Raw genomic sequence first — 26,267 nt, forward strand, 5'->3', positions numbered from 1 at the left:
TGCTAGCTTATTCTACGGATCTGCAACCCAGACGGAGAAAGCCCCTCTCCTTCGATTGAGATGAAATTGTCGTAGATAGAGCTTTTCGGAGTGACCCCACAGCCCACACTCTAGAGCAGGAGTGAAGAACAGCTCTTTCAAGAGGTTACACTTTCCGCTAATGATGTTGTGAGCGAGAATAAGATCACCACGGCGGCGGCGTTTTTCGAGAGAATGAAGGTCAAGCGTCTTCAACCTTTCTTCATAAGACAAATGCTTGAGACCAAGAACCATGCAGGTAGCCAGCTTCTGGACTCTTTCAAGATGATGTATGTCTTTGAGGAGATAAGGAGAAGAGGCTTGAATCCCGTACTCCAATATGGGTCTCACCAGCGTGACATAGAGCGGTAGGAATATGGCTGCTGTGAGCATTCCGAATAACTGTTGAATCAAAAACAGAACTCCGCGTGCTTTGTTGGCAGCATGGACGCATTGGGCCGAAGACGAAAAGGAAGAATCCACCAAGATACCCAGGTCCTTTAATTGGCCGGTCTTCTCCAGCAGCAGATGACCTAGCTCGAAATCAAGTTGAGTTGCTGGAGAGGAGCCAACAGGCAGATGACAGCACTTTGACACGTTCAGACACAGGTCCTATTTGTTTGACCATCTCCAAACTTGGTGGAGGCATTGACGAAGATCATCTGGAAGAAAACAAGAACTTTCAGATAGGGACTGTTGGACTCTTACACAAATTGTTAGAAAGGATCACAAAAGTACAGCTCTCAAAATTACTACAGAGCTTAATGACCACCCCGAGAACCCAGTTTCCACAAAAACTGTTTGTCAGGAGCTGCACAAAGCCGGATTTCACAGGAGGGTTGTAATCAGAAAACCACTACTTTCAAAAACAAATGTTGCAAGCGTTTAGAGTGGAGCAAAAACCTACTGAATTGGTCCCTAGAGCAGTGGAAGAGTGTTATTTTCTTGGACGAGCCATCCTTTACTTTATTTCTGACCACTGGCCAAGTATACGCATGGAGACAGCCAAAAGAAGCATTTGACCCAGCCTGCCTTCTTCCAACTGTTAAACATGGAGGAAAATCTGTGATGATGGGGGGTAGGGGCTATATCTTGGAAATCTGCTGGTTTCCGTTCATGGCAAATTAATAGTCAAGACTATTTAACCCTTTTGTTACTGTATTTATTTTGAGATGCTCTGTGTTTCTTTCAATTACTTTTAATATAACAAAGAGTTTAGTAAAATAACTTAGTTATCACTCAGCAAGTGTTTGGTGGAAGATTTTAATTCAAAACTTATGAAAACAAGACATTTGTACTCAGAGCCAGAGCTGGTTTCAGCCAGGTTGGTATCAAAAAGGTTAAGCATTTTATCTGATGAAATTCATCCTATGTTTGTGGAACTGTTTCTGGAGGGAAACAATCATTCAGGATGATAATGTACCAATTCATAAAACTAAAGTTGTTACTGAATGGCACGAAGAACATTCTAGTGAAGTTGAACATCTTATCTGGCCACCACCGTCCCCAGATCTCAATATTATTGAACATTTATGGTGCATTTTAGAAAAACAAGTAAGGAGTCGATATCCTCCACCATCATCACTACAAGAACTGGAGACTTTTTAGCTGAAGAATGGACACGATTTAAACTTTGTATGAGTCCATACCTTGTAGAATTCAAGCTGTAATTACTGCCAAAATCAGTCCTACCCCATATTAAAATAAATTTACATTATTTATATTTGATAGATATTTGTCCTCATCTTGTTTGTTGTTAACACAACGTTTCAGCTGGTATACCCTCCCAGCCTTCATCAGATGACTTGGGGAAATTTTGAACCTGGGTTCTCATTCCTAAGTATAGAACGGTAAAATAAATTTGTTTGAAATTTTAAGCTGTTTCCATTATTTTGTCCAACCACTGTGTATGTGTATATATATATATATATATATATATATATATATATATATATATATAATATATATATATATATGTGGCTCTCCTACAATAAATTTGTCCTTGTTCCTAAACTTAAGAAATCGTTTTAATACTGAATTAGTTTCCAATAACAAAAATCATCACTAATAAATAACTGATTATTAACTAACATTGTTTTGAAGCAGGAAACATTTTGAATCTCAATATGAATAGTGCTAATGTTGATTTGTCTATATTATTGACTCAAGGGGTTTCCCCAGGCTCGAATATATCAATGATGAAATACTAGAAACTAGACAGTATTTTCTGTTGCATATAACCATTTACGTTGTTGGTGAAATGTAGTCTGTAGTTATTAATACTTTCATTGATTTTACAAATATATGTTATATACTTACCAGCAAAATATTACAAGGTGTGTGTGTGTATTAACATAAGTTTATATATGATAAAAATTGCTTGTTTAATGGAATCATTATTTTTAGTTCACTGATATGTTTTGACTATTATAATTTCTACTGTGAAAATGGAGGTTTTTATTTAACTTCTATATTTTTTTAGGGTTTTGCCATCAGGTTATCTGTTAGTCAAAAGTTTTTTCTTTGAAGGCAACATATAAGCTGTGAACACAATATATATATATATATATATATATATATATATATATATATCTACTATAGAACTATATTGCTTTCAAACCCCACCTCCTGCTCTATTGCTAATGTTTGTTGCTTCGAACAAAATTGATTTTTGTCTTTTTTAGGTGAGCACAAGGCCATAGATTTTTATACTACTGTACTAAACTTACTCATCCATCTCTTGTCACTTATCTTCTCTCTCACTCCAGGAGGGCCTATACAGTGTAAGAACATTAATTTTCTAGTGTTGATGGATGTGCAAGTGTTAGCAATAAGTAGCAGTACCTGAAATAAAAATATCTTATAACTCTTAATGGGTGGTTGTGTCACCACCAAGGACATTGACTTTAAGTAGTGAGTCAAGGCAAGTCAGGTGAGTGACTGCAGTTTGTGATTTGCGGGTAGTGGGGTTAAGAGTGGTGGAATAGCTTACCTTGGAATGCAGTGCAGATTGTGTTGGTTGAGAAAAAGTTTAAGTGGAGTGTGAGGGAGCTGATGTTTTAAAAAAAATTCTTAAAGAAAATATCTTAGGATAACTATTAATTATGGATCTTACAATCTGAGATAATTATCTTGAGTCTATTTTTTGTTTTTGAATTAGAACTTGTAAATAATGGATATGTAGATATGTAAGAAACATTATTCTGCCCACTGGCGAGTGTGCTATATACAAGGTCCATTTTTCCTGGGTGACTACCAATAAAATGATATATAAAATTCTTTTTTGCTTTTAGTTGACATTTTATAGTTGGTTGCAAATAACTTTGTAATATTTAATTTCAAAAGTTAATCAATTAAAAATTAAAAATAATTATCTTAAGTTGAGCATAATCGTTTACAAGTAGCTTAAAAAATTAAGCTATATGCTTCCAATTTAATCAGAAAGATTGCTATTATTTTACAGATTAATTTTATGGTTTTTCAACTGTATTTAGTACTGTTATGTTTACTTATTAAAAAATATTAGCATAATTTTGAAAATTATCTTTCAAGTTTTTTCTCTATTCTCTAGAACATGTAGGCTGCCTTGTCAAAGATGAAGTGTGAGATTTTTTAATCTTTGATAAAGTGTTATTTATTTATTTTATAATGTATTTGAACGATCTCTCATCTGGATGGGATGACAATCTGTCTCTGGTAGCTGTTAAGCTCCAGGTCATCCTGGATTGAGTAAACCTATGATCAAAGGCTTTCTGGCTGTGACTATCCTGTCTTTCTGTTGCAGGATTTATCTAGGAATGTATTACCTAATGTATGTTCCTGTTTTTTAAGGTAGTAGAGTGTGATTTGTGGGAAATTTGGTTGCTTTCTAGCAAGTTAAGTGACCTCAATAAGGCTCTCATGTTGACTCTGGTTTTACCATCTGGATAGATTTGAACTCAGCACTGAAATATATGGAAACAGTTAATCAGCATAGTAGTACTTTGTACTTCAGTGAATTTTATCTACTCACAGTATCTATTTGTTGTTATATCCTATTTTAGTGCTTTTTATATGAGCATTAAAATATGATTTAATCTCCCTTTGCCCAGCAAGCCTGCACTTAATCAGTTTTTGTCATTTAATTTTTTTTTTGTGAATTAATGTCATTAAATTCTTAGTTGATTTTAAAAAGCCTTTCCGTTGAAAATGAACTGAAATCATCTTCATCATCATCCACTCACTTTTCCATGCTTGCATGGATGAGAAAGCATTTGTTGTGATAGATTTTCTCTAGCTGGATGCCCTTCTTGTTGCCAACTGTTACCTTTTTCCAAGTAAGGTAATATTTCCCTATGGTCAGACATGTTTTCATAGAAGACTGGAAATAAATGACACTGCATGCATGAAAATGACGCTTATTTATGACAGCCATGCAATGTTAAGATGAAGCAACACACACACACCACAAACTTTTTTTTACTTTCCATCTACGAAACCCACCTACAAAGGTTTGGTTGGTCCAGAGCTATAATCAAAGACACTTGTCCAATGCAATAGGACTGAACATAAAGCCATGTGATTGGGAAGCAAATTTCTTAACCATGCAGCAATGCCTAAACATAGACTTAAATTTTCTGATCAATTATTTCTGACGTGAGATATTTCTTTTACCATAGCTGTTATTTAAAGAAACCTTCTATTTTGAATCTGGCTATAACATAGTTGCAATTTATGCATATTGTGTTTCTTTGATTTTGATTAGAAGCTAGACTAATCGCTCTATTTGCAAACATTGCCACCGCTTTGATTTGATTGAGACATATTGATTATGTTTGTTTCTTTTGTTGCACAACTCGGATTAAAGCTCTTAACATTTTTTTTTCTCATCTCACCTTGGCATTATTTTAATTTTTTTTTTTTAGCCATGGGCTGGGTTTTAACCTACTTTGCAATTCTTCAGATTTACTCATGCCTCCACAGGTGTTAAGTAATTCAGGCAGTTATTCTCTCTTAATTGCAGGTAGAAAAAAAAAACAAGACAAAAATACTATTTACTCATTTTTATTAGTAGGTGTAGGAGTGGCTGTGTGGTAAGTAGCTTGCTTATGAACCACATGGTTGTGGGTTCAGTCCCACTGCATGGCACCTTGGGCAAGTGTCTTCTGTTATAGCCTTGGGGCCGACCAAAGCTTTGTGAGTGGATTTAGTAGACGGAAACTGAAAGAGGCCCGTCATATATATATATATGTACGTGTATATGTTTGTGTGCCTGTTTGTTCCCCCCCCCCACACGCACACATCGCTTGACAACCAATGCTGGTGTGTTATGTCCCTGTAACTTAGCAGTTCGGAAAAAGAAACTGATAGAATAAGTACTAGGCTTACAAAGAATGAGTCCTGGGGTTGATTTGCTCGACTAAAAGGCAGTGCTCCAGCATGGCTACAGTGAAATGACTGAAACAAGTAAAAGAGTAAAGAGACTGTTACTTATGAAACTGAAACATTTAAAATAATTATTATGAACATCTTTAAAAAATATTTTATTTATATATTTAATGTGTGATTGGGGCACTTATTTGTAACTATCACGTGATGCCCTTGACAAGGAGACACTAGCACTCTCTCTCTCTTTCACACGCACACAAAATATTCTTTCAGTGTTTGCACAGCAAATCCTCACATAAGGGTTTGGTCAGTCTGAGGTTGTAGTAGAAAACACTTGTCCTAGGTGCTGGGTCTTGTGTTGCAAGTTACTTGGTAACCTCACTAGTACCAGTGTCATGAAAAAAAAAAAAAAAAGCACAGAGCATACTCTGTAAAGTAGTTGGCATTAGGAAGGGTATTCAGCTGTAGAAACCATTCCAAAATTGACACTGGAGCTTGACAGGCTCATTAGATTCTGTAGAACTGTCCAATCCATGCCAGCATGGAAGACAGAAGACATTAACCCTTTAGAATTTAAACCAGCCATATTCGACCCAAATAGTCTATACGTTTCATGTTCAAATCTGACCTCTTACGCCTATCCTACAATGTCATTCTGAAAATAAACAATCATCAAAATCTCAAAACTTCAAGATAATGCATGATTCAAAACATTATGAATAAATAAGCATTACATTTGACAAAATAGTATGAATGCTAGAGTTCAATGATGATGATAGTGATGATTGGGAATATGGAATATTTCACATTTAGAATTTTTGAAGAGCTCTATCACTTTTGAAATGAGATAATTTTGAAATTTTATACTGCGGTATTAGACCCCCCCCCATATATTTCCTCTCTAAATTTCATTCTTTCAAACTTGTGTTGGAGCAGTTTTTTCTGTTGTTGCAAATTTGGATATTTACATTTTGTTGAGACAGTTATTTCAAAACTTCAGTGGCCTTCCTTTAGCTAACCAGAGAAGAATGAGCACTTATTGTTTTCAGTCATGCAGACTAAAGCCATTAGTTATGTACCTTGGCAAAGGACACAATACTAGTAGTAGTAACATTTGAATGTATAACCATCAGGTTATTGTTCATCATCTTAACCCTGTCATGTTGTATTCCTACTACAATTGAATTAAACTAAACATCTCTGCCGGATTCCCAGTAAAGTGGTAATGACCATCACACATAGCAAAAGATGCGGCTGATTCTGTTCATTATTTTGCTTGCAATCATTACTCTTGAGCGGTACATGCATCTCTTGATTTATTTTTTCTTGAGAAGCCTAGTCTGAGAGGGTTAAACTTAAAGCTTTTGGAAACTATTTCTTTAATCCTTGGGAGCCCAGGTCTGTGAGAGTCCAACTCAGAGCTTTAGGAAACTTGTCTCTTTAATCCACTCCTGTTGTGTATTATACTTATGTGTATTATACTCACTGTAAAATAAGCTTTTTTTGTTTTTTTTATTCGAATATGATACTCCTTATTTTTTCTTCTTCCTGTGCTTGAAGAAGCAAGGAGGATGCCTATGACCTTTATTGGTCCTCTGAGACAGATAAATGGTGTTGATGTTCTACTTAAACTATTGTAAGTCTACCTACAAGAAAGATTTGAACAGGGAGTTAACTCAGTTTTTCTGTGATAAACATTAAAGTGATCATTTTACTGATTAGTTTTTCATGTTCTTCCTTATCTCTAGTAGTAAGAGTTTGGAGAGCAAAAAAAAAAAAGTTTTGGATATTTATCATCTAGTTTGTCAGAAGTAAGATTAATCTATTTTAACTTATTTATTATATCTACCAATGGATTCACTAATATATTCACTATAAATTCTAGTGAATTTAATTTGGCACATTGTGAAAATTTTAATTTCTAAGAGCTCTACATTAGAAGTTCTAGTCATGTTAATGGTTTGATGTATTTTAGTCTTGTGATTGATTTTAAAGCAATTTCTTCATCTGTATCAGATCTTTTAATGCAGTGACTAATGTATATTAAAATTTTTAGTGAACAGTCTTTTGATAAAATTTTGAATTCTAGTTGAAATTAACTGCATCACTAACTTCTGTTATGTTCTTCAGAAAGAAATATTAACACAACTTTTTTCCTTTTTTGCATCCAATAAATTTGAGACATTATTATTATTATTATTAGTTTTTCATAGGAAAATAATTCTGCTTTGTATGCCTTTGCATGCAGGTTGTGGATAGTTTAGCTTTTACAATAACAGAATCATGGTTTCTTGTCATTGAATATGCTGGATTTACCCCCTCCCCCCCCCATCAGTTAGAGCATACTCAATGTTGGTTTCTCTTTTTATCTCCATATTTTGTAAGTTTCAATTTTCAAAAAAAAATTTTTAGTAGTGATATTTTGATCTTTTAATTAATTGGTTTGGTGAAGTGGCAAGCTGGCAGGATCATTGGAACACCAAACAAAATGCCTTGCAGCTTCAAATGCCACCAAGGTTAACTTTGCCTTTCACCCTTTCCAGGTTGATGAAATAACTACCAGCTGAGTGGGGTCGAAGTAATCGACTATCCCCATCTCCCAAAATTTCAGGCTTTCTCCCTGTTGTAGAAAGGTTTGGTAGTTTCCAACAATGTTAAATCAGTTTAAACATCGGTTCTTTTTCAATGAAGTTTGGTATGTCCTCTTGATATGGTATGCCTGTAATTTTCTACTATTCCTCATAAAATGTATGCATGAATAACATTTCTTATCCCTCAAAGTTACTTTTACACTTATTTAGGGGTGGGAGTATTATTGAAAGAGAAAATTTTCTTGTAAAATTTCTTAACATTCTAGGATTCAAAATGTTAGCTATAATAATTATAAATGTATAAAATATGTATGAAATTTATATATATAAAAAAATTACATGTAATATAAGTTACATTTTAGATAAAAGGAATATTATTTCAAGTGAGATAAGATGAATTTCACATCAACAAAATGTGATTTTCTAAAAAGGTGCTTAACAGTATGCCCATCTTGTGTTCAGAATCCAACTGAAAGCATAATTTTTTAGAAACTTTGTTTACTCTGTGTGTGAGTGAGTGAGAGAGATAGATATAAAGTACTACTAGAAAAACTGTCTGAATCTGAAAGCTTTCATTTTTCTAAAAATTTTAATGCTTTTCTGAAAATCTTTCTTCTGAAATGAGACAGTATAAGCTGACAGTTTGTGCAAAAAGAATTTCAATTTTATTAGATTAATTTCTTGTTTGTTTTTGTCAACTAACTTTCATCTTTGGATGCCAGTCTTTACATATTTCTGTTTAAAATAAAGTGAGGTTCTGAAGAACTTTAACATTGCTCTATAAGAATTATGGATTTTACTAATTTACTTACCAAGTAAAGGCGCAGGAGTGGCTGTCTAGTGAGTAGCTTGCTTACCAACCACATGGTTACAGGTTCAGTCCCACTGCGTAGCACCTTGGGCAAGTATCTTCTATAGCCTCAGACTGACCAAGGCTTTGTGAGTGGATTTGGTAGACGGAAACTGAAAGAAGCCTGTTGTATTTATGCTGGTGTGTTTATGTCCCTGTAACTTAGCGGTTCGGTAAAAGAGACTGATAGAATAAGTATTAAGCTTACAAAGAATAAGTCCTGGGGTTGATCTGCTTAACTAAAAGCAGTGCTCCAGCATGGCCGCAGTCAAATGACTGAAACAAGTGAAAGAGTAAAGAGTAAGTGTGTTTGAATTATTTAACTTGAAAAAATACCAAGATCTCTGTATTTATTTCTTTTGTGTTGAGCAATGTTTACAGATAGGAAGTTGTCAAGAACATATGATGAGAAACTGATTTTGTTTAAAACTATAAGCATTTTCAATGTTAAAAAGAATCTTTGATTTTGGTAAACTCAGTGGTCTGAGAAGGTTACCGTTCTCATATTTTCAAGTATCTGTCACCACAGCTCAATTACTATGCTATGTATTTGTGTGTGTGTATGTAAATATTGGATACATGAATAGGTAAAGAATACTTTTAAATGTTTAAAATTGCTCTCTCTCTCTCTCTCTCTCTCTCTCTAATTAAATAAATAAATAAATAAGATATATATATATATCAGCAGCAGCAGCATTATTTAACATCCATTTTTCATGTTGGCATGGATTACATGATTTGTTAAGAATTATCAAACCAAGGGATTGTGCCAAGCTGTATTGCCTATTTTGGCTTAGTTTCGATGGCAGGATGCTCTAAACTTTTTGCTGTCAATTCACCTAAGGTATAGCTCTGACCTATTATAATTCAATGGTTTTACAGCTGTTACTTCATATTGTGTATCAATATATTGATTCTCCTAAGAGAATTTGGCAAACATGGAGATAGCTATGTTGAGGAGTTTGAATGAAACAGAAACGTGTTCAAAGTTATCACTCAAACTTTTCAAAATCAAATTGAAATAATGTTCTCATTACTGAGCTCATGTTTTCTTTAATTAATGTTCTAATTACTTCAAATTTTTTTTCTCATTACATTAAATATTATGGCTCTCACTGGACTATTACTCCCTCTAAGACTGTTTTAACTAGTATATGTTTTTTTGGAGAGCGTGGCAAGAAGAGGAGCAGGATTTATTTTTGTCATTTCCAGCAGGTAGAGCAACTGCATTTGATGAATATCCTCTTGAAGTGTTTTCACTAATACTGGTGGGACAAAATTAAAAAAAAAAAAAGGAAAAAACTTTCAGTTAATCATCTGAGAATTGGAGGAAAATATAAAATAATTACAATATTGATTATTCAAGAATATTACCAATCAAGTTGAGAGTTGATCTTATTTATTATTTAAATATTTCATCATAATAAAACACAACTGCATCTTTCTTTCTAACAAAGACTGTTAATGATATCAGACTTGTGTTTGATATCGTGCGTGTGTAGGTGTGTTTGGCATATTGTGTGTGGTCATTAGGCTTCAATTATGAACTTCTCAAATGTCTTGCTTTTGAGCGAGATAACTAAATTTGTGTGTTGTGGATAAATCAACTGTTTCTAGATGACTGAATTAATATATTGTCACGTAGTCTAGTGCCCCTGTGTCTGGTTAGTAATAGGAACCTATTGTCAAACTACAATAACTTTTAAGTTCTGCATCAATTTGGTTATTAATGTTCTACATCACATTCACAACAACTGGGGCATTGACTTAGCTTTCAGATTCTAAAAGTTTACAAGGTCAATATTTACAATATTGAATTTGAGGTTAGATCTTTTTTTTTTTTTGTGTTTGTTTGGTTCCTATTCCAGAGAACAATATCTATTTATTGTTTGCAATTAATAGCCATTTTTCTTTGCATAGTTCATCTCTCTCTCTCTCTCTCCTTTACTTTTCTTTTTTTTTCTTTTGACTCCCCAGGTCAGCCCTGATCAACACTCATAATGGAAGACATTCCCAATGAAGCCTTTCCCATATTTTTTTTTTTTGCATGCACACACACATACACATGTGACAGTCTTTTTTCTGTTTCCTCTACCAAATCAACTCATAAGGCTTTTCTTAGCCTATGGCTATAGTAGAAAGCTCCTGGTGCCATGCAGTAGGGCTGAACCTAGAACTATGTGGTTGGGAGGCAAACTTATCACAGGGCCCCACCTGTACCTTGGCATTAGGAAGGGCATCCACTTGTAGAAACCATGCCAAATCAGATTGGAACCTGGTGCAGCTTGCCAGTTTTCAGTCAGTCAAACCATCCAACACATGCCAGCATAGAAAACGAACAGTAAATGATGTGTGTGTATGTATATATATACATACATACACACATACATACATACATACATACATATATATATATATAATATATATATATATTATATATATATATATATATATATATATATATATATATTCATCATTTTGAAAAAGTGAAATGGGTAAGAATATTAGGAATAATGAGTCATCTACTGATTTGTAATTCTATCAAATTTTACCAACAAATACATAAACCCTGGCTGGATTCCATATTATGTCAGAAGGCTTGTGACCAGGTATAATTGTTGGTTGTCACTATAAATGTTAGTAGTCATAGTTAAAATTATTTGTCCTAGCTGTTGTCCCAAACATCTGCAGTATTTAATAGAATTCACTGTCACTATACTTGTTAGTTCTCTTCTGAATGGTGGCTCGCTTGGCCAAAATTCAGTTTAGATGTTAATTGACTATAATTATTGTGGTGTTGCCAAGTCGTGATGATTCTTGTATCCAAAATGGTATTGAACACATAGATGTTGTTTAATTTTGTTTCCTCCAGAACCAATATAGGAAGGTGTCCTTGTTTTAAGGTATGAACTGGTTGAGGTATCTCTATAACTGAATACAGTTTCTAGGGTGGGTGGGTTATGGGAATATTTAATTCTAATGTAGGAAAATAATACAGTCCATGTTAAGTTGTTTGCCCTTATTCTACAGCTTGGATAAGTGAGAGCTTCACCATGAACAGGGTACCCTCACATACAGAAATTCAAATACTGAACATCCAGACTGGCTTGCCAATTATTTTACAGGCTTGTCCAGCTGTTGTAACCCTGTGCCCTATTGTTTACTAAAACTGTTGCTGTGATTTTCATTAACTGTTCTTTTGTTATAGTTGGCTATTGGGAGATATTTAGCTAAGCAGCTTCCCACTCTTAGAAAGAAAAGAAAAGAAAAAAAAAACACTTGGACTTATTGCTTAACTCTCCATCTCTTTCTGTTATATTTTTTTTATTAGTAAGAATAGGTGTGTGTGCATGCACGTGTATACACACCCTCTCTTTTTTTCTTTATATTAGTTAGAACAGGTTACTTACTTTGTATCACACATGTGTGCATGCACATCATTTACTTTCACACATTACTCATTCTTGAAACAAATTTAATGAAACAAAAGAAATTTTGCGAGTGCTTCATGAGTGTGGATTGTACTGAAACAGTAATTCTGTTATTGCCTGTGATACTACCGTGTTGCATAGCAATCCTATTAATGCAGATGGCAGTAATTGAGGTACTAAAATACTATAAAAAAAAAATAATCAAAATATGAAGTATTATAATACACTTCCTTTCATTAACTTCTGTGTCATTAATGTCAAACTAGTACTAGACAAGTCTTTTGCTTGGTTGAGGATGTTTTGTATTTATACCTTGTTTGCCTGGGTTGAATATGTTTTAACAATATATATTGGTGGAAAATTGTATTGTGTGCGTGTGGTTGCTATTAACTGTCATATATCTAAATTAGGTCAAATATGTTTTTCTCAATATTTAATTTTGCTCGGAATAGCCGGTTCTTTTGGTCAAACTATTGTATCTCCAGCTGCTTCAGATGCCAAGATATGAAAATTGTCAAAATATAGTACAATGGTGTAGCATTTTCCAAAAGTGTTGTAAGTCCCACATACTACAGTTTTGCAAAAATATTTCTGACTGAAAATATCATACATGCATGCAGTGACTATTTTATGCACCCAACAAACTATTATTGTTAAGCTGAAACTGTTGCTAATGTAAACAGAAACGAAATGGTGAAACTATTTTTTTTGTTTTCTGTAAAAGCAATGTTTTGGACTTACAGCACTTTTGCATAATAGCAATATTACTTTTATTCAGTCATAGGACTGGCTATGCTGGGGCACCCCTCAAACGATTTACTAGAACAAATCCAGTACTTTTTAAGTCTGTGGAACTGCTAAGTTACAAAGACATAAACAAACCAACACTGTTTGTGAAGGGTTAAGCTGTAGGGATCACAAAGACACAACACACACACACACACACACACACACACACACACAGATATATATATATAAGCTTCTGTGCAGTTTCAATCTACCAAATTGACTCATAAGGCATTGGTCAGCACAGGACTATAGTAGAAGACACCTGCTTCTGGTGCTGAACTGTGGGACTGAACCCAAAGCCATGTAGTTGCAAAGTGAGCTTCTTAACTACACAGTTGTGCCTGTGGCTGCCATATGTTGTTTTTGTAACAATGTTCTTTACATTGCTATGCTCTCTACTTCCATTGTGGTCGCTAATGTAACAGATTTAGACATCCAGGATCAGACTAGAGACATGGTACATCTGAACCTGTTGATAGTACCTAATCATTGGACTAGCAAACCCATGTCATAGATCTACTACAGAACAATATTTCCATACTGTTATCTGTAATAGGACTGTGTCTATTTTCAAATGGGCAGATTAAAGTCATATACTGAATGTCACAACATCCCACACAACTATTTTACCTTTAGTCCAATGCCTTAGCTTGCTAGCAATTCTTCCTGGTACTAAGCTATCTCTGTTGATTCACAGTTTAACTTTAGACAGTAGTCTTTAATGCTGTGTTGATTATTTTTCTCTCTTGTAATCAAAATTATTAACTAGTTCCCATTTATCTAACAAATATGAAAAATGTAAATATAAACATAGTTATAAATGTCGATGTCAGGAAAATCAAGACATGGGAATAAAATAGATTTCCATCTGTTTGTTTTTAGTCATTATCTTTGAGTTCAACGAAAGCATCACACCATTCATTGGTTCATAGGAATGTCACTGAAAAAGAGGGTGCTTGTCCCTCTCTTTAATCTTTTTGATACCAAGACAACTTCTAGTTTATTGATACAAAACCACATTTCAAAGTGTTCATATTTAATTTAGAACTCATCATAATTTGTGTGCCAAGCTTTTTTTCAATAATGACAATGAGTTATTTTACTGATTATCCTTCCAAATTATTGATTTTTCAAAACTATGCACTGGTGATGGTGCTATATAAAAAGCACCCAGTACACTTTGTAAAGTGGTTGGCTTTAGGAAGGGCATCTAGCTGTAAAAACCAAGCAAAAACAGACTGTGGAACTTGGTGTGGCCTCTGGTTTTGCCAGCTCCTGTCAAGCCATTCAACCTATGCTTGCATGTATAATAGATGTTTAAATGATGACAATTGTGAGTGAAACTCGTATTTCATTAGAAATATGGTCACAAAAGGGTTGTTATATCTATGAGTGGAGTTGAATTCAATAGTGTAAGCTAATAAAGCAGTTGTCATTTATACAATGTTGCAGCTACTTATAGAATCTCTTTGATCCTATGCTACCTCTATGCAGCTAAGTAGGTCATTGGCAGTTAAATACCTTAGTCAGGGGCACATTTCAGCCCTGGTAACTGGATATTGATTGCTAGTCCTTTTGGTGGTTATCTTGTAGGCACTATCAAGTCATTATCACTGTCTGTTTTTCCATGCTAGCATGGGTTGAAGGAGTCTGCCTCATTTCTCTATCACCTGACTCACACAATAAAGGAGTCATACACACCCTATTGCTGTGTATGACTTTTGTTTTCCCTTTTGGCTTTGTTTTTATGGTTGGATGCTTTTCTCATCAACCATTTTACAGAATGGATTGGGTGCATTTTATACCACTGACATGGAAAAGGTTATCTGCCATAACAACTCAGCCATTGCATATCCTAAATAAGGAAATTAATTTTTACTCCGTTCTACATAAAACAAGTTGATTGAGTGCAGCAGTAAAATTTCCAGATTATTGCTTGATAATATTGCATTCAGAACTATTGACTTATGCATCGTATTTTGTGTAAGTCTTTTGCATTTTTTAATAAGCTTTCATATTTCATCTCTATGTATGAACGTGTCTGTGAGTACAGTTTGAAACACTGTCAGAACACATCATACAATATTTACTGTATAAAAGTTTTCCTGCATTTATTTGTTTGTAATTGTAATGCTGTTAACTATAAAAGCATTATGGAGGAAAGTAAAAAGTAATTATCTCTTTACATATCAGTTTGATTGATTAGTAATGGTTTGTAATTTACTATTATTTTGTTATTATATTTGATGAAATATTTTATAAATATTTTTACAGACAGTTCGTTACAGATAATTTATGATATTAAATACTTATTTCTAATTGTTACTTCAATGTATGTTTTTGTTCATCAATTGTACATTATTTCAAAGAATAATTTATCTAATATGATTATTTTAAAAATACTAATGTAATGTAATATTTTTCAGGTATGGCACAAAAGTTGCTTCAAATGCGAAGTCTGTGGAATGACCTTAAATATGAAGAATTACAAGGGATATGACAAAAAACCATTTTGTGTGGCGTAAGTATTTTATTCTATAACAAACATCTTTGCCCAGGTTCCTAATTTTATCATCCAGTTCTTCTTATTTGTAGCAGAGATAGTATGGTCTTGCTATGATATCTTACCCTTTTGGACATTTCCTTCTAACATATGGGTGCGGGTGTGGCTGTGTGGTAAGGAGTTTACTCCATGATCGCATGGTTCTGGGTTCAGTCCCACTGCGTAGTACCTTCGATAAGTTTCTCCTGCTATAGCTCTGGGCTGACCAAATCCTAGTAAGTGATATGGTAGACAGAAACTGAAAACAGCCCATCACACACACACATATGTGTGTGCACACGTGTGTGTGCACGCGTGCGCGTGCGTGAGGTTTGGGGGTTGAAAATGCACCTGGGCCTCAAAACATGTAGTTTTATATTACATATTTTGAAATTTATGAAAGTAACACACTGGTTTCAACAATTTTTTTTTTACTGGTAAATAAAAGAAAAAGAAAATAGAAGTTAAAAAAGTGAATGTACTGGAGAAAATTCTATAGTAATAAAATTGTTCAAAAGAAAAAAATCAAATGTTCAATAGGTTTCTTAAGAACACTGTACTTTTCACATAATTTAGACAAATACAAAAATCACCATGCATAAAAATAATAACAACCATAGAAAATGATGAAAGTTCAAATTTTCAATAAATTTTGTAGCAATACTACATGAAAAAAAATTGAAAGTTCAATAGATTTCAAAGCAATAAGTTATGTTAATTAGATATGAAGATTTAAAAAAAAAAAATTTTTTTTTACATGTTCTGCTGTGTTGTTTGAAGAGAATTTTTCATCGTTTGCTTTCTTGGTGGAACTTGATCTAGGTTTCAGGCTGATATTCTTTGTATCTATGGGTATAAGACATACATTCAAGTCCTGATTGTTTACTTGCTCATATCTACCTGTAGCCTAGCATCCTGGTTGACTGACTGCCTGAGTACATCATTTGTTTATCAAATGTTCTGGTCACTTATTTTTGCTTGGTAGTATTCCAGTAATTTGGTTGGTTGATTTTCTGTCGACATCATTGGTTATCAAATGTCTTGGTCACTTGTTTTTGCATGACAGTCATTCAGCATTCTTGTATGTTGAGCATTTGGTTTTTTTTTTTCTCCCCTGAGGGCCTGATTTTGACCAAAAGCTGGTCAATTTTAGGGCAACATCAACACATAGTGTTGAAAAAGTGTAATATGTAATTACACAATAGTTTGAAGTTAGTTTCAAATTCCAGAGGAAGACTGTTACTCTAGCTTTTCATTTACCATTATCATTTTTGTTACATCTAGTTGCTTTTAGTTAACCCTTTCGATACCAACCCAGCTGAAACCGCCTCTAGCTCTGTAGTACAAATATCTTGTTTTTATAAGGTTTAAATTAAAATCTTCCACCAAACTTTAGTCACAATTTATGTTCCTAACACTAGCTTAATGATAACTAAGTTATTTTACTAAATTCTTTGTTATATTTAAAATTAATTGAAAGAAACAGAGCATCTCAAAACAAATATGGTAACGAAAGGGTTAAACTGTTTTTTTTCCTCATTCTATTGTGTGGTAGAACATTTAGTTTTAGTTTATATTTCTTAATAAACCTAGGTTCCTTATTTAATCAGAATTGGATTGAGGTGTTCTTGATGCATTTGCATAAAGGGAAAATTTGGTATTTGGGGTGTGTATTTGTTGTGCAAAGAGATATTTATTTACAGGTATTTTCCTGGTCTCGGGATCTTGTATCTTTTGGCAGTCTACCATCGTTCTATCCTTCAGAATTAAACTTGTCCTATGTGGTCTTCACCACATCCACAGCATTTGATTATCTAAATTAGATTTCTTGATGCAGAGGTGAAATTACTTGCTCGATATAAATAATATTGAAGGCAGTGATCTGACGGAAGCATTAACATGCTGGGTGAGATGCTTAGCAGTATTTTGTCTGTCTTTATGTTCTGAGCTTAAATTCCGCCGAGTTCAACTTTGCCTTTCATCCTTTTGTGGTCAATAAATTAAGTACCAGTTGCATACTGGGGTTAGTCTAATTGACTGGCCCCCTCCCCCCAAAAATGTCGGGCCTTGTGTCTAGAGTAGAAAAGAATATAAATAATATTGACAAATAATTATTATCAGTAAAAATATTCCTTTCACTGTAATTTAATTTTAAAAAAGTTTAGTTCTTCATTTGTGCTTTGTTAGTCAACTTTTAAATACATCTTTTATCAACATACCTGCCCTTTTTTTTTCTTGAAGTCTGGTTTCTACTCATCTAGAATGCCTTTCAGATATAAACTACTATTGACCAGATGTTAACAATAGATCAGTCTTCATAGTGTTTTATTTATTTATTTTTGTGGTTTCTTAGCATTTTAAAAAAATTTAAAGAATCATAATTTTGTTTCTAAAAAAGATATCTATCTTTTGGAAAAATTGGTAGCATTTCTTTAAAGCAAGTAGGATGATTGTATAAGAGTGAAAACAAATGTCCATTAAGTCTTGAGGGAATTTAATTGTTAGCTTTGGCCATAGTCATGTATTAAACAAATGAGATACATCCATTAAACAGATTAGATACCTTTCCCTCTGGATAAGATAAGACACTGCTCCAAGATGGTCTGATTCCTATTTCTATCAGCTTGCTAAATGTTAGTGTGTCAACTTAAGAGTGCCTCTAAATTCACAAATCCTGCAGAAAATTTGAACTCAAATGACTTATGAGTCAAAAGTGAATAGCATACATGTGTATGTGCTGTTGCTACTGCATATCTATGTATATGTTGTTGTCAGTGTGTGATTAGGTTAAATCTGAGAATGGTTTCATAATAAAATAGCTCTCAAATTCATGGCCAATGATGCTTAGAAGTGTTGAGGAAGAAAACTCATTCATTGAAAAATTCAAACTACTTTTCTGTTTTCTATTAGCTTTCCTATTACATTTGTAATCTGGATAAGTGTGGTATTAATTCAAAAGGTTGATTTTTTTACTCTTGTTCACTTGAGCCTGTCAATGTTTTGTTTCTTTTCTGTTATTTAGTTCTTTAGTAGAGAGTAAGATCTCTATCAAATATTAACTCAATATGGCTGCTCCATCAACTGGATAAAATAATGGTAGATTCTGCTTGTTTCATTTTATCTCTTTATTTACCGTTGGTTAACTGTAGCATATTTGATTTCCACAAGGTTCAATAAAAGCAAATGATGATGTGAAGAGCCCAGTCATGTAGACAAGCTAAAATAGACTTTTATGTTCCTTCTGATTAGAATAATAATAAACTAATAGATATTTTATTTTTTTTATACATGTTTTTATGCATAGAAATGAGATATAGATTTGGATAGGAATCGTAAAAAAAAATAACAATGAAATACAGTGTACAATTTTTAACAATTGAACATTTGACAGTTAAACAATATTGCTGCATAAGCTGGGGTGGGTGGGGGGTACAGCTTGTGATGATGCAAAGCATGCGATTTTGTGTTGTTTGTAATTTATTATGAGAAGATTTGAGAGCTCAGACAAAACAGGTATAATCCATGACAGATTTCATTGTTTAAAGACAATGAAACTAAAATACTCAAAATAAACGAGCACTTGGACATGCAAGATGCACCATTCATTTACACAGAACCCAACCCACATAGTTCCTGTCACAACATGTAAAATTACCCTCAAATGTCCAAACATATAACATCATCTTAAGAACACTGTACTTTTCACATAATTTAGACAAATGCAAAAATCACCATGCATAAAGATAATAACAGCATTAGTAATCTTGTTAATACTAAACACACCACCAGAAGTAAGTGCAGAAGAACAGTAGTAATTATTGTATTCCAACAAAGTTCATCTTCTCTGCCTCCATTTTGGCAACCACTACTTTATTCCTATTGTAAACCTAGGGGAATAGATTAGAGAGGAAAGAAAATACATGCCCAGACTGTCAAACTGTCCTCCCTATAATAAAGTATATTTCCATGCTGGCATGGGTTAGACTGTGTGTGTTATATAGGGCACTTGATCTGTGGATCATATTTAGTTTAACCTACAGCCTATGAGCCAACAAGGGAGTCTCTACATCAGGGGCCAGCAAAGTGATTTGTATTGGCCTCTGGGGTTCTTGTGGCTCTCCAAGGGGTTGATAAACACCTGTAATGATTTTGAAGTTTAAATGTATTAAATTATTATGAATATGACTGAATTTTTATTGTTCTTTATCAGTTTCAGAAAATATTTTTCATTGTCTATTTTAAATTTACTTATTAAAAAGCAGTAATGACACACACATGCATGCACGCACGCACACACGCATGCACACACATGCTGTGTGGGGACCAGCTTGTCAAAAAGCCATAAAAAGCAACTAAAAGAGGTTAAGGTAGGATTTGCACTCTGACCTTGTAAAACCCTCACCAGGAATGACTACCCAATCAGAGCCATGGGTTTTGGAGGATTGTCACCTGAGTGGTCTAGAGGTGTCATTTGCCAGGAATAGGGATTCACCAACAAATGGTGGATGCAGCAATGCGCTGTTATACTACTACTACTGATGACACAAAAGGATGAAAGAATTGTTCGTAAATCAAGAAGTTTTTTATTATATTTAAAAAATTTTATTTTAGAACTTTGCTATGGGAGTTTTAAAAGTTATCAATGATTCCATGAAATGGTTGGTGATATGAGATATTTACTAAACCTTGCTTTATATATAGTTGCTTGTCCTGCTAGAAATAATAGTCAAATCTCCCTTAAATCATATTCTACAATTTTACTGCAAGGACACATTGGACAATATAAGTCTGGATGTACAAAAAAAAAATGAGGTTTTCAAAGCAGGAATGCTTTTGATCATAAGTTCTGCTTGTTAAGTCTGAACTGAGGCTATAAAAACAAATTAGTGACAGGAGTCTGCTACACAACTACATTTTCACACACTAGCTAAGTTAGAAATACCATTCTGTATTGATACAATTACTTTAGATGAATGAAAATGGAGTTAATAAAAAATATACGAATTGGTTCTGGTGTCTGGCAGTAAATAATGAAATAGAAAAGAACGTTGAGTAAATATGAATTTGATGTTTAATTTAATTGAGCATGAATGAAAGAGCCAACCAAACATCATTGTTGGCAGGGGTTGGGGTGATGCTTTCAACAGATGCTTATATGGTAATTGGTATTAACCCTTGAAATAACCATTACCCATGTAATTCTTTACAGAGCATCCTACAAAATATTCTGTATTGTAAAACTAGTTCTAATTTTGATAACTTGAGGAGTAAAATCGTAAGCCTCGTTGTCATCAGGTTGTTATTGTTTAGCTCCAAAACAGGGTTGACTGAGCAGATTATGATCAAAGACATGCTGGCCATGACCATCCTGTCATTATCTTAGGCATTGCATAAATGTGTCTGTCCCTTTTCAAGTTGGTAGGGTGTCATTTTAGAAAGATTTGGCTGTTATTTCTAGCAAGTCAATTGATCATGTAAAACAGTGGTTCTCAACTGTGGTCCATATAAGACTTTTGGGGGTCCACACAACAACATAATAAATTAGGGATCCACAATAGGGCCTCTGAAAAAATTTCGATTTAGATGTATGTATCGGCATGTATTGCAAGAAACAGCTAGGTTTCTTTCTCTAACATTTTACATAATTCAACCTACACAAGTTAATGTGTGAAAAACAAAATAGGAATTTTGAAAGAAGTTTCTATAAAACCAGTTTTTAAACATCATATCAGAATAAAATAACAATCAAAAAGGATCCATAGATAAAAAATGGTTGAGAACTCCTGATATTAAGGTTCTCACTTGCTCATCATGTGTGTAAATGAATAGTAATGATGAGTCTCATAAATCCAAAATACTGTTGGGACAATGGAAAAGTGGGACAAGTTGTCCTAACAGCCGAGTCATCATCAAAATTAAGTATTGTGATATACCAAAAATGCATGACTAAATAGATCAGATGTTTCATATTGAAGTGAACTGTACTTCTTCCTGGTAACTATTTTACAAGTGTGTGAATTGGCATTCAAAGTTGCAGCTCTTTTCCTACAAACGATGCAAGTATGATAAGAGATAAACTCCTATAATAGTAGTCCAACACCCTATTGCCTTGGTCAGTTAAAGGAGGGGAAAAACTCTTTTTTGAATGCACTCTAAACACTGCTAATCATTCATTGTTTTGCCAGGGAGATGCTATTCAGCACTTCCATTGATTATGTTGACTTTAGAGAGCATTAACTAATTCTATTTCCAAAGTTTTGGCATCTTTTGTTGTTTCTTTATCGAGTACCTTTAAAATTAGTTTCAAGCACATTTTCCCTCTTTTTAGATAAGAAAATAGCATCAACTTGTCTTTTAAGTCTGTAATCCTTTATTAAAGTTATGAATCTTAAACTGAGCTGGCTATAGAAAGTAAACAATTTTTTTGTTGTCTCTTGTTAAGAATTCCTAAAATTTAATTTCTTCCTGCTATCTTACTACTCAGAGTTGTTGTTGTTATTATTGTCTCTTAAAGAATCTAAGCAACCCCTTTGCAAGTAGAGAAATGTTCTAAAGATTGAATAAAATATAAACATTTTTGAAGATACGGAGGGAAGGTTTTTTAAGAATTATTTTAAGATTCATAGTTATTTTTTAAATCTTTATTAAATTTCCTAGATTAATGTGCAATAATTTTATCTTTATTGGAAGAACTGTGAAAAATAATTTCTAACATATAGATGTTTTAATTATGGTATGTTGTGTAAGGTGTGTGATATAGCAGTAAATTCAAAGCAAAATCAGAGTTCTATTAAACTTTACTAAACACCGTTGTGAAAAGCATGAGAATAGGAGAATGTCTATGTGGAAAATAGGAAATTATCATGATTAAGATATCATACTAATTAAGAAATTGCTATCATCATCATTTGCTCTCGTGTTGTGAATTATTACCCAACTCTAGGCATCATGTTTCTGTTCAAGATATTTTAATCATAGTAACATCAATTTTACTAAGCATTCTTGTTACCTCCATATTTCTGGTCGGTGAAGTGTAATGATCTCCAACAGTCATCTCAAAAACCGCTGATTGTAATATGTGACATGTATTGATGTCTTGTGATGAATTTTTTTAATAGTGTGGCTGTGTGGTAAGAAGTTTGTTTTTCAGCTATGTGATTTTAGTTTCAGTCCCACTGTGTGGCATGCTGGGCAACTATTTTCTCCTATAGTCCCAGGCCAACCAAAGTTTTTTGAATAGACTTAGTAGGCAGAAACTGAAAGAAGCCCGTTTTGTGTGTGTGTGTGTGTGTGTGTGAGAGAGAGAGAGAGAGCATATGTGCGTGTGTATTACTATCTGTTTGCCTTGACATTGCTTGATAGTTGTAAATGAGTGTCACTATTATGCAAGAAGTGTCTTTCATTTCCAATCTTCCCTTGAAACATGTCTGGTCGTTAGGAAATATTATTACCTTACTTGGAAATAGATGAGGTTTGGTGATAGGAAGGGTATCCACCTGTAGAAAAATTTTCCTCAGCTAATTCTGTACAACCAATGCAAGCATGGAAAAGTGGACATTGAATCAACAATGATAATGGAACATGATAGGTTAAAATTGACCTTACCCACTTTAGGAATCTTTACAACAGCATTTGTCTATTGGCAAGAGTAAGTTTCAAAGATGAATTGAGAAACCCTTTGGGAACAGATTGAGATGACATTTGAGTGTTGTTGCTGCTGTCTGTAATAAGTCTAATTATTCTCTGTGATGTCTGGTGGAAATATCTTAAATAAGCAAATTGTCTTGTTTCTGGTAAAATGTCAGCTGCAGAGAAAATGATTTTCTTCAGAAAAATACTATAACTGGAAAACAATTATTCCTTTTCTGGTTTTTAACTAAAATATAATTTTGACTTTGTTATTGATACTGGAGCTACTGGAATATTGTTCTAGCAAGAATTATGCAACAGCTCTGTATAATGGTTTCAAATTTTGGTACAAGGCCAGCAATTTCATGGGATGGGATTAGTTGATTACTTTGGCCCCAGTACTCAACTGGTACTTATTTTATCGATCTCAAATGGATGAAAAACAAAGTTCAGCTTGACCGAATTTGAACTCAGAACAAAGATGGACAAAATGCCTCTATTTTAAAGTTTCGGCTGTAAATGATAACTCTTGGTAAGCTAGTAAGCCATTATTGAAAGTAGTCTTCACTTTGGTTATTTACTTACCTTTTTTTTCTTTAATGATTTAATAGGTTTCCTTTGGAGTTATTGCATATAACGTTAAGTCTCTTTTAAACTTATAATTATCATACTTTTGAAATCGGTTTATAGGTAGATATCTAATGCTGTTTATTTAACTTGCTTCGTTAAGAATTTATCGTGTATAATTATTTGGCATTTTAAATGGCTCATCACTTCTTTTCAGTAAGGCAACTTATGCTGCTATTTTGATCAAATTATAGCATAATTATTAATGTATGGTAAACACCTCAGGAGCCAATTGTCTGAGATGAAATTATCTTTTATGGCTTTTAGGCTTCATGAAACAACCTATGCTACTAGTTTTAGTTATTTATTTATTATAAAAGAAAACAACTTTGCAGAATGTAGATGATTACTACTCGTTTCATTGTCATTTTATGTCTGTTTTCCATGCTGGCATGGGTTGGACAGGTCACCGCAGTCAAAGCCAGTTTTTATTCAGCATTAGTGTCTTCATGAATAGGGCTACCACATCTTGCGTGTGTGTTTTTAAATTAAGTATGGTTTCTATGGATGCTCTTCCTAACACAGCTATTCCCAAATTATCACTGGTTTTAATTGTTGGTTTAGTTGTCTATTAAAATTGCAATTATCAGAAATTCAGAATTGGTGTGTATTGTACTTCTTATGGAATTTCTGAATCATTGGAAGTATTCGGAACCAAAATTGTGCTTAATTAGTTAAATGACAGTGCGCAATTTACGAGGTCTTTATTTTTAATGATTTTTTTCTACCGGCTGAAGGTATTTCAGAACAAAGCTGATTTTACTTTTTGACTTCTTATATTAACTAAATTGCAAACATTGCTTTAATTAAACCTATTTTATGAAATTAAAGCAGAAAAAATACTTCACTTTAAATTATAGATTTCAACAAACAAATTAAGATTTAATTTTATTCTAGTTTTGAAATTTCCTGAAGCAAGGTTATACAATTACTAAATTAATAAAACATTTCTTTGCCTAGTTAGAGAGTAGAGAAGGACACTGAGAGTTCAAACATGTAGTTACTCACCTTTATCTCAGTCCAAGTCCTGCATTTTGCTCAATTTGTATTAAACAGGTAGTTTGTCCTGATATAACTTAGCAGTTCAGAATCCATGAATCATCATCATCATCACTGTTTAACGTCCGTTTTCCATGCTGGCATGGGTTGGACGGTTTGACTGAGGAGTGGCAAGCCAGTAGGCTCCATTCTGATTTGGCAAGGTTTCTACAGCTGGATACCCTTCCTAATTCCAACCACTCTGAGTGTAGTGGGTGCTTTTAATGTGTCACCGGCACGGAAGTCAGTCAAGCAGCACTGGCATTGATGATGTTTGGATGGTGCTTTTTATGTACCAGCGGCACAGGAGTCAGCTGGGTGGCACTGGCATCGACCACGTTTGGATGATGCTTTTTACGTGCCACCGGCATGGAGAGCCAGTCAGGTGGCACTGGCACTGACCTACACTTGAATGGTGCTTATTATGTGCCACCAGTATGGTATTAGCCACAACTATGATTTTGATTTTGATTTTACTTGACTCAGTAGGTCTTCTCATGCACAGCATATCACCTGACGATTCAAGGGTACCATTTGTAAATAGTATTGTAATGAGATATTTCATTGATCTAGGTTACAGTATATTACATAGTGTGTGTGTGTGTGTGTATACCAGGTTAAACACTCAAGTAAGTCTCTTCTAAAACTTGAGAGCCATTCTATAGATGAAAGAAACTATTATAAATCACCATGTTTACTTAATTGGGTTTCTTACAAATATGGATTAGCATGGTCATGGAAGATATATAATTTGAGTTTCAGATTGTAGCAGAGATAAAAGAGAAACTAGTTTCTATTTGTTACGTTATATAGTTACATAGTTATGTATCTTTTGTTATTTGTATGATTTATTGTGTGTAATCGACTCCAAGTGAATCATTCCAGAAAATTTACATCAATGAAATTATTACCAATTTAATTGGGTAATTCTTCATCTGTTCCTTTTTAACACTTTGAAGTTTACTTAGAAATGTTGTTTTTGATGAGCTGCAGGTTAGCCTAACAGAGGAGACCAGTGATCAAAGACATTCCATCCATGACTTTCACATATTTCGTCCATAGCGTATTTAGGATTACAATATCTGATATATACTTCCTTTTTTTTAAAATGATAGGATGTAATTTCATGGGGATTTGGTCACTACTTCTAGACAAGTAGCTGAAAGGAGTTTCTTTTATTAACTTATCATTAAGTTTATACAGATGGTAGAAGGCTATATTGAATGATTTGTTTACTTTTTGTTTCTTAACTAACTTCTACTGCATGACTCAGAATCCATAACCTGTCTTATCAAACATCAACTCTATCTTATATATTACATAAAAAGAGCGTTGTTTGTAGAGCAGGCTTTTTTCATTTACACTTCAATGAGCTACAGTGCCAC

At 33.7% G+C, this 26,267-nt stretch overlaps 1 protein-coding gene across 28 annotated transcripts in view; it reads left to right on the forward strand.

Moving 5' to 3' along the window:
- LOC115213074 (LIM and SH3 domain protein 1) overlaps positions 1-26,267 on the forward strand; it is a 170,360-nt gene that overhangs the window by 53,437 nt on the left and 90,656 nt on the right. For all 28 annotated transcript variants that reach the window (XM_036504051.1, XM_036504052.1, XM_036504055.1 and 25 more), the window contains exon 2: positions 15,473-15,567. In XM_036504051.1, coding sequence (XP_036359944.1) covers positions 15,473-15,567 — 95 coding nt within the window. The remainder of the gene's footprint in view (positions 1-15,472; positions 15,568-26,267) is intronic.

This window comes from Octopus sinensis, linkage group LG6 (genome assembly GCF_006345805.1).
Source record: "Octopus sinensis linkage group LG6, ASM634580v1, whole genome shotgun sequence".
NCBI lineage: Eukaryota > Metazoa > Mollusca > Cephalopoda > Octopoda > Octopodidae > Octopus > Octopus sinensis.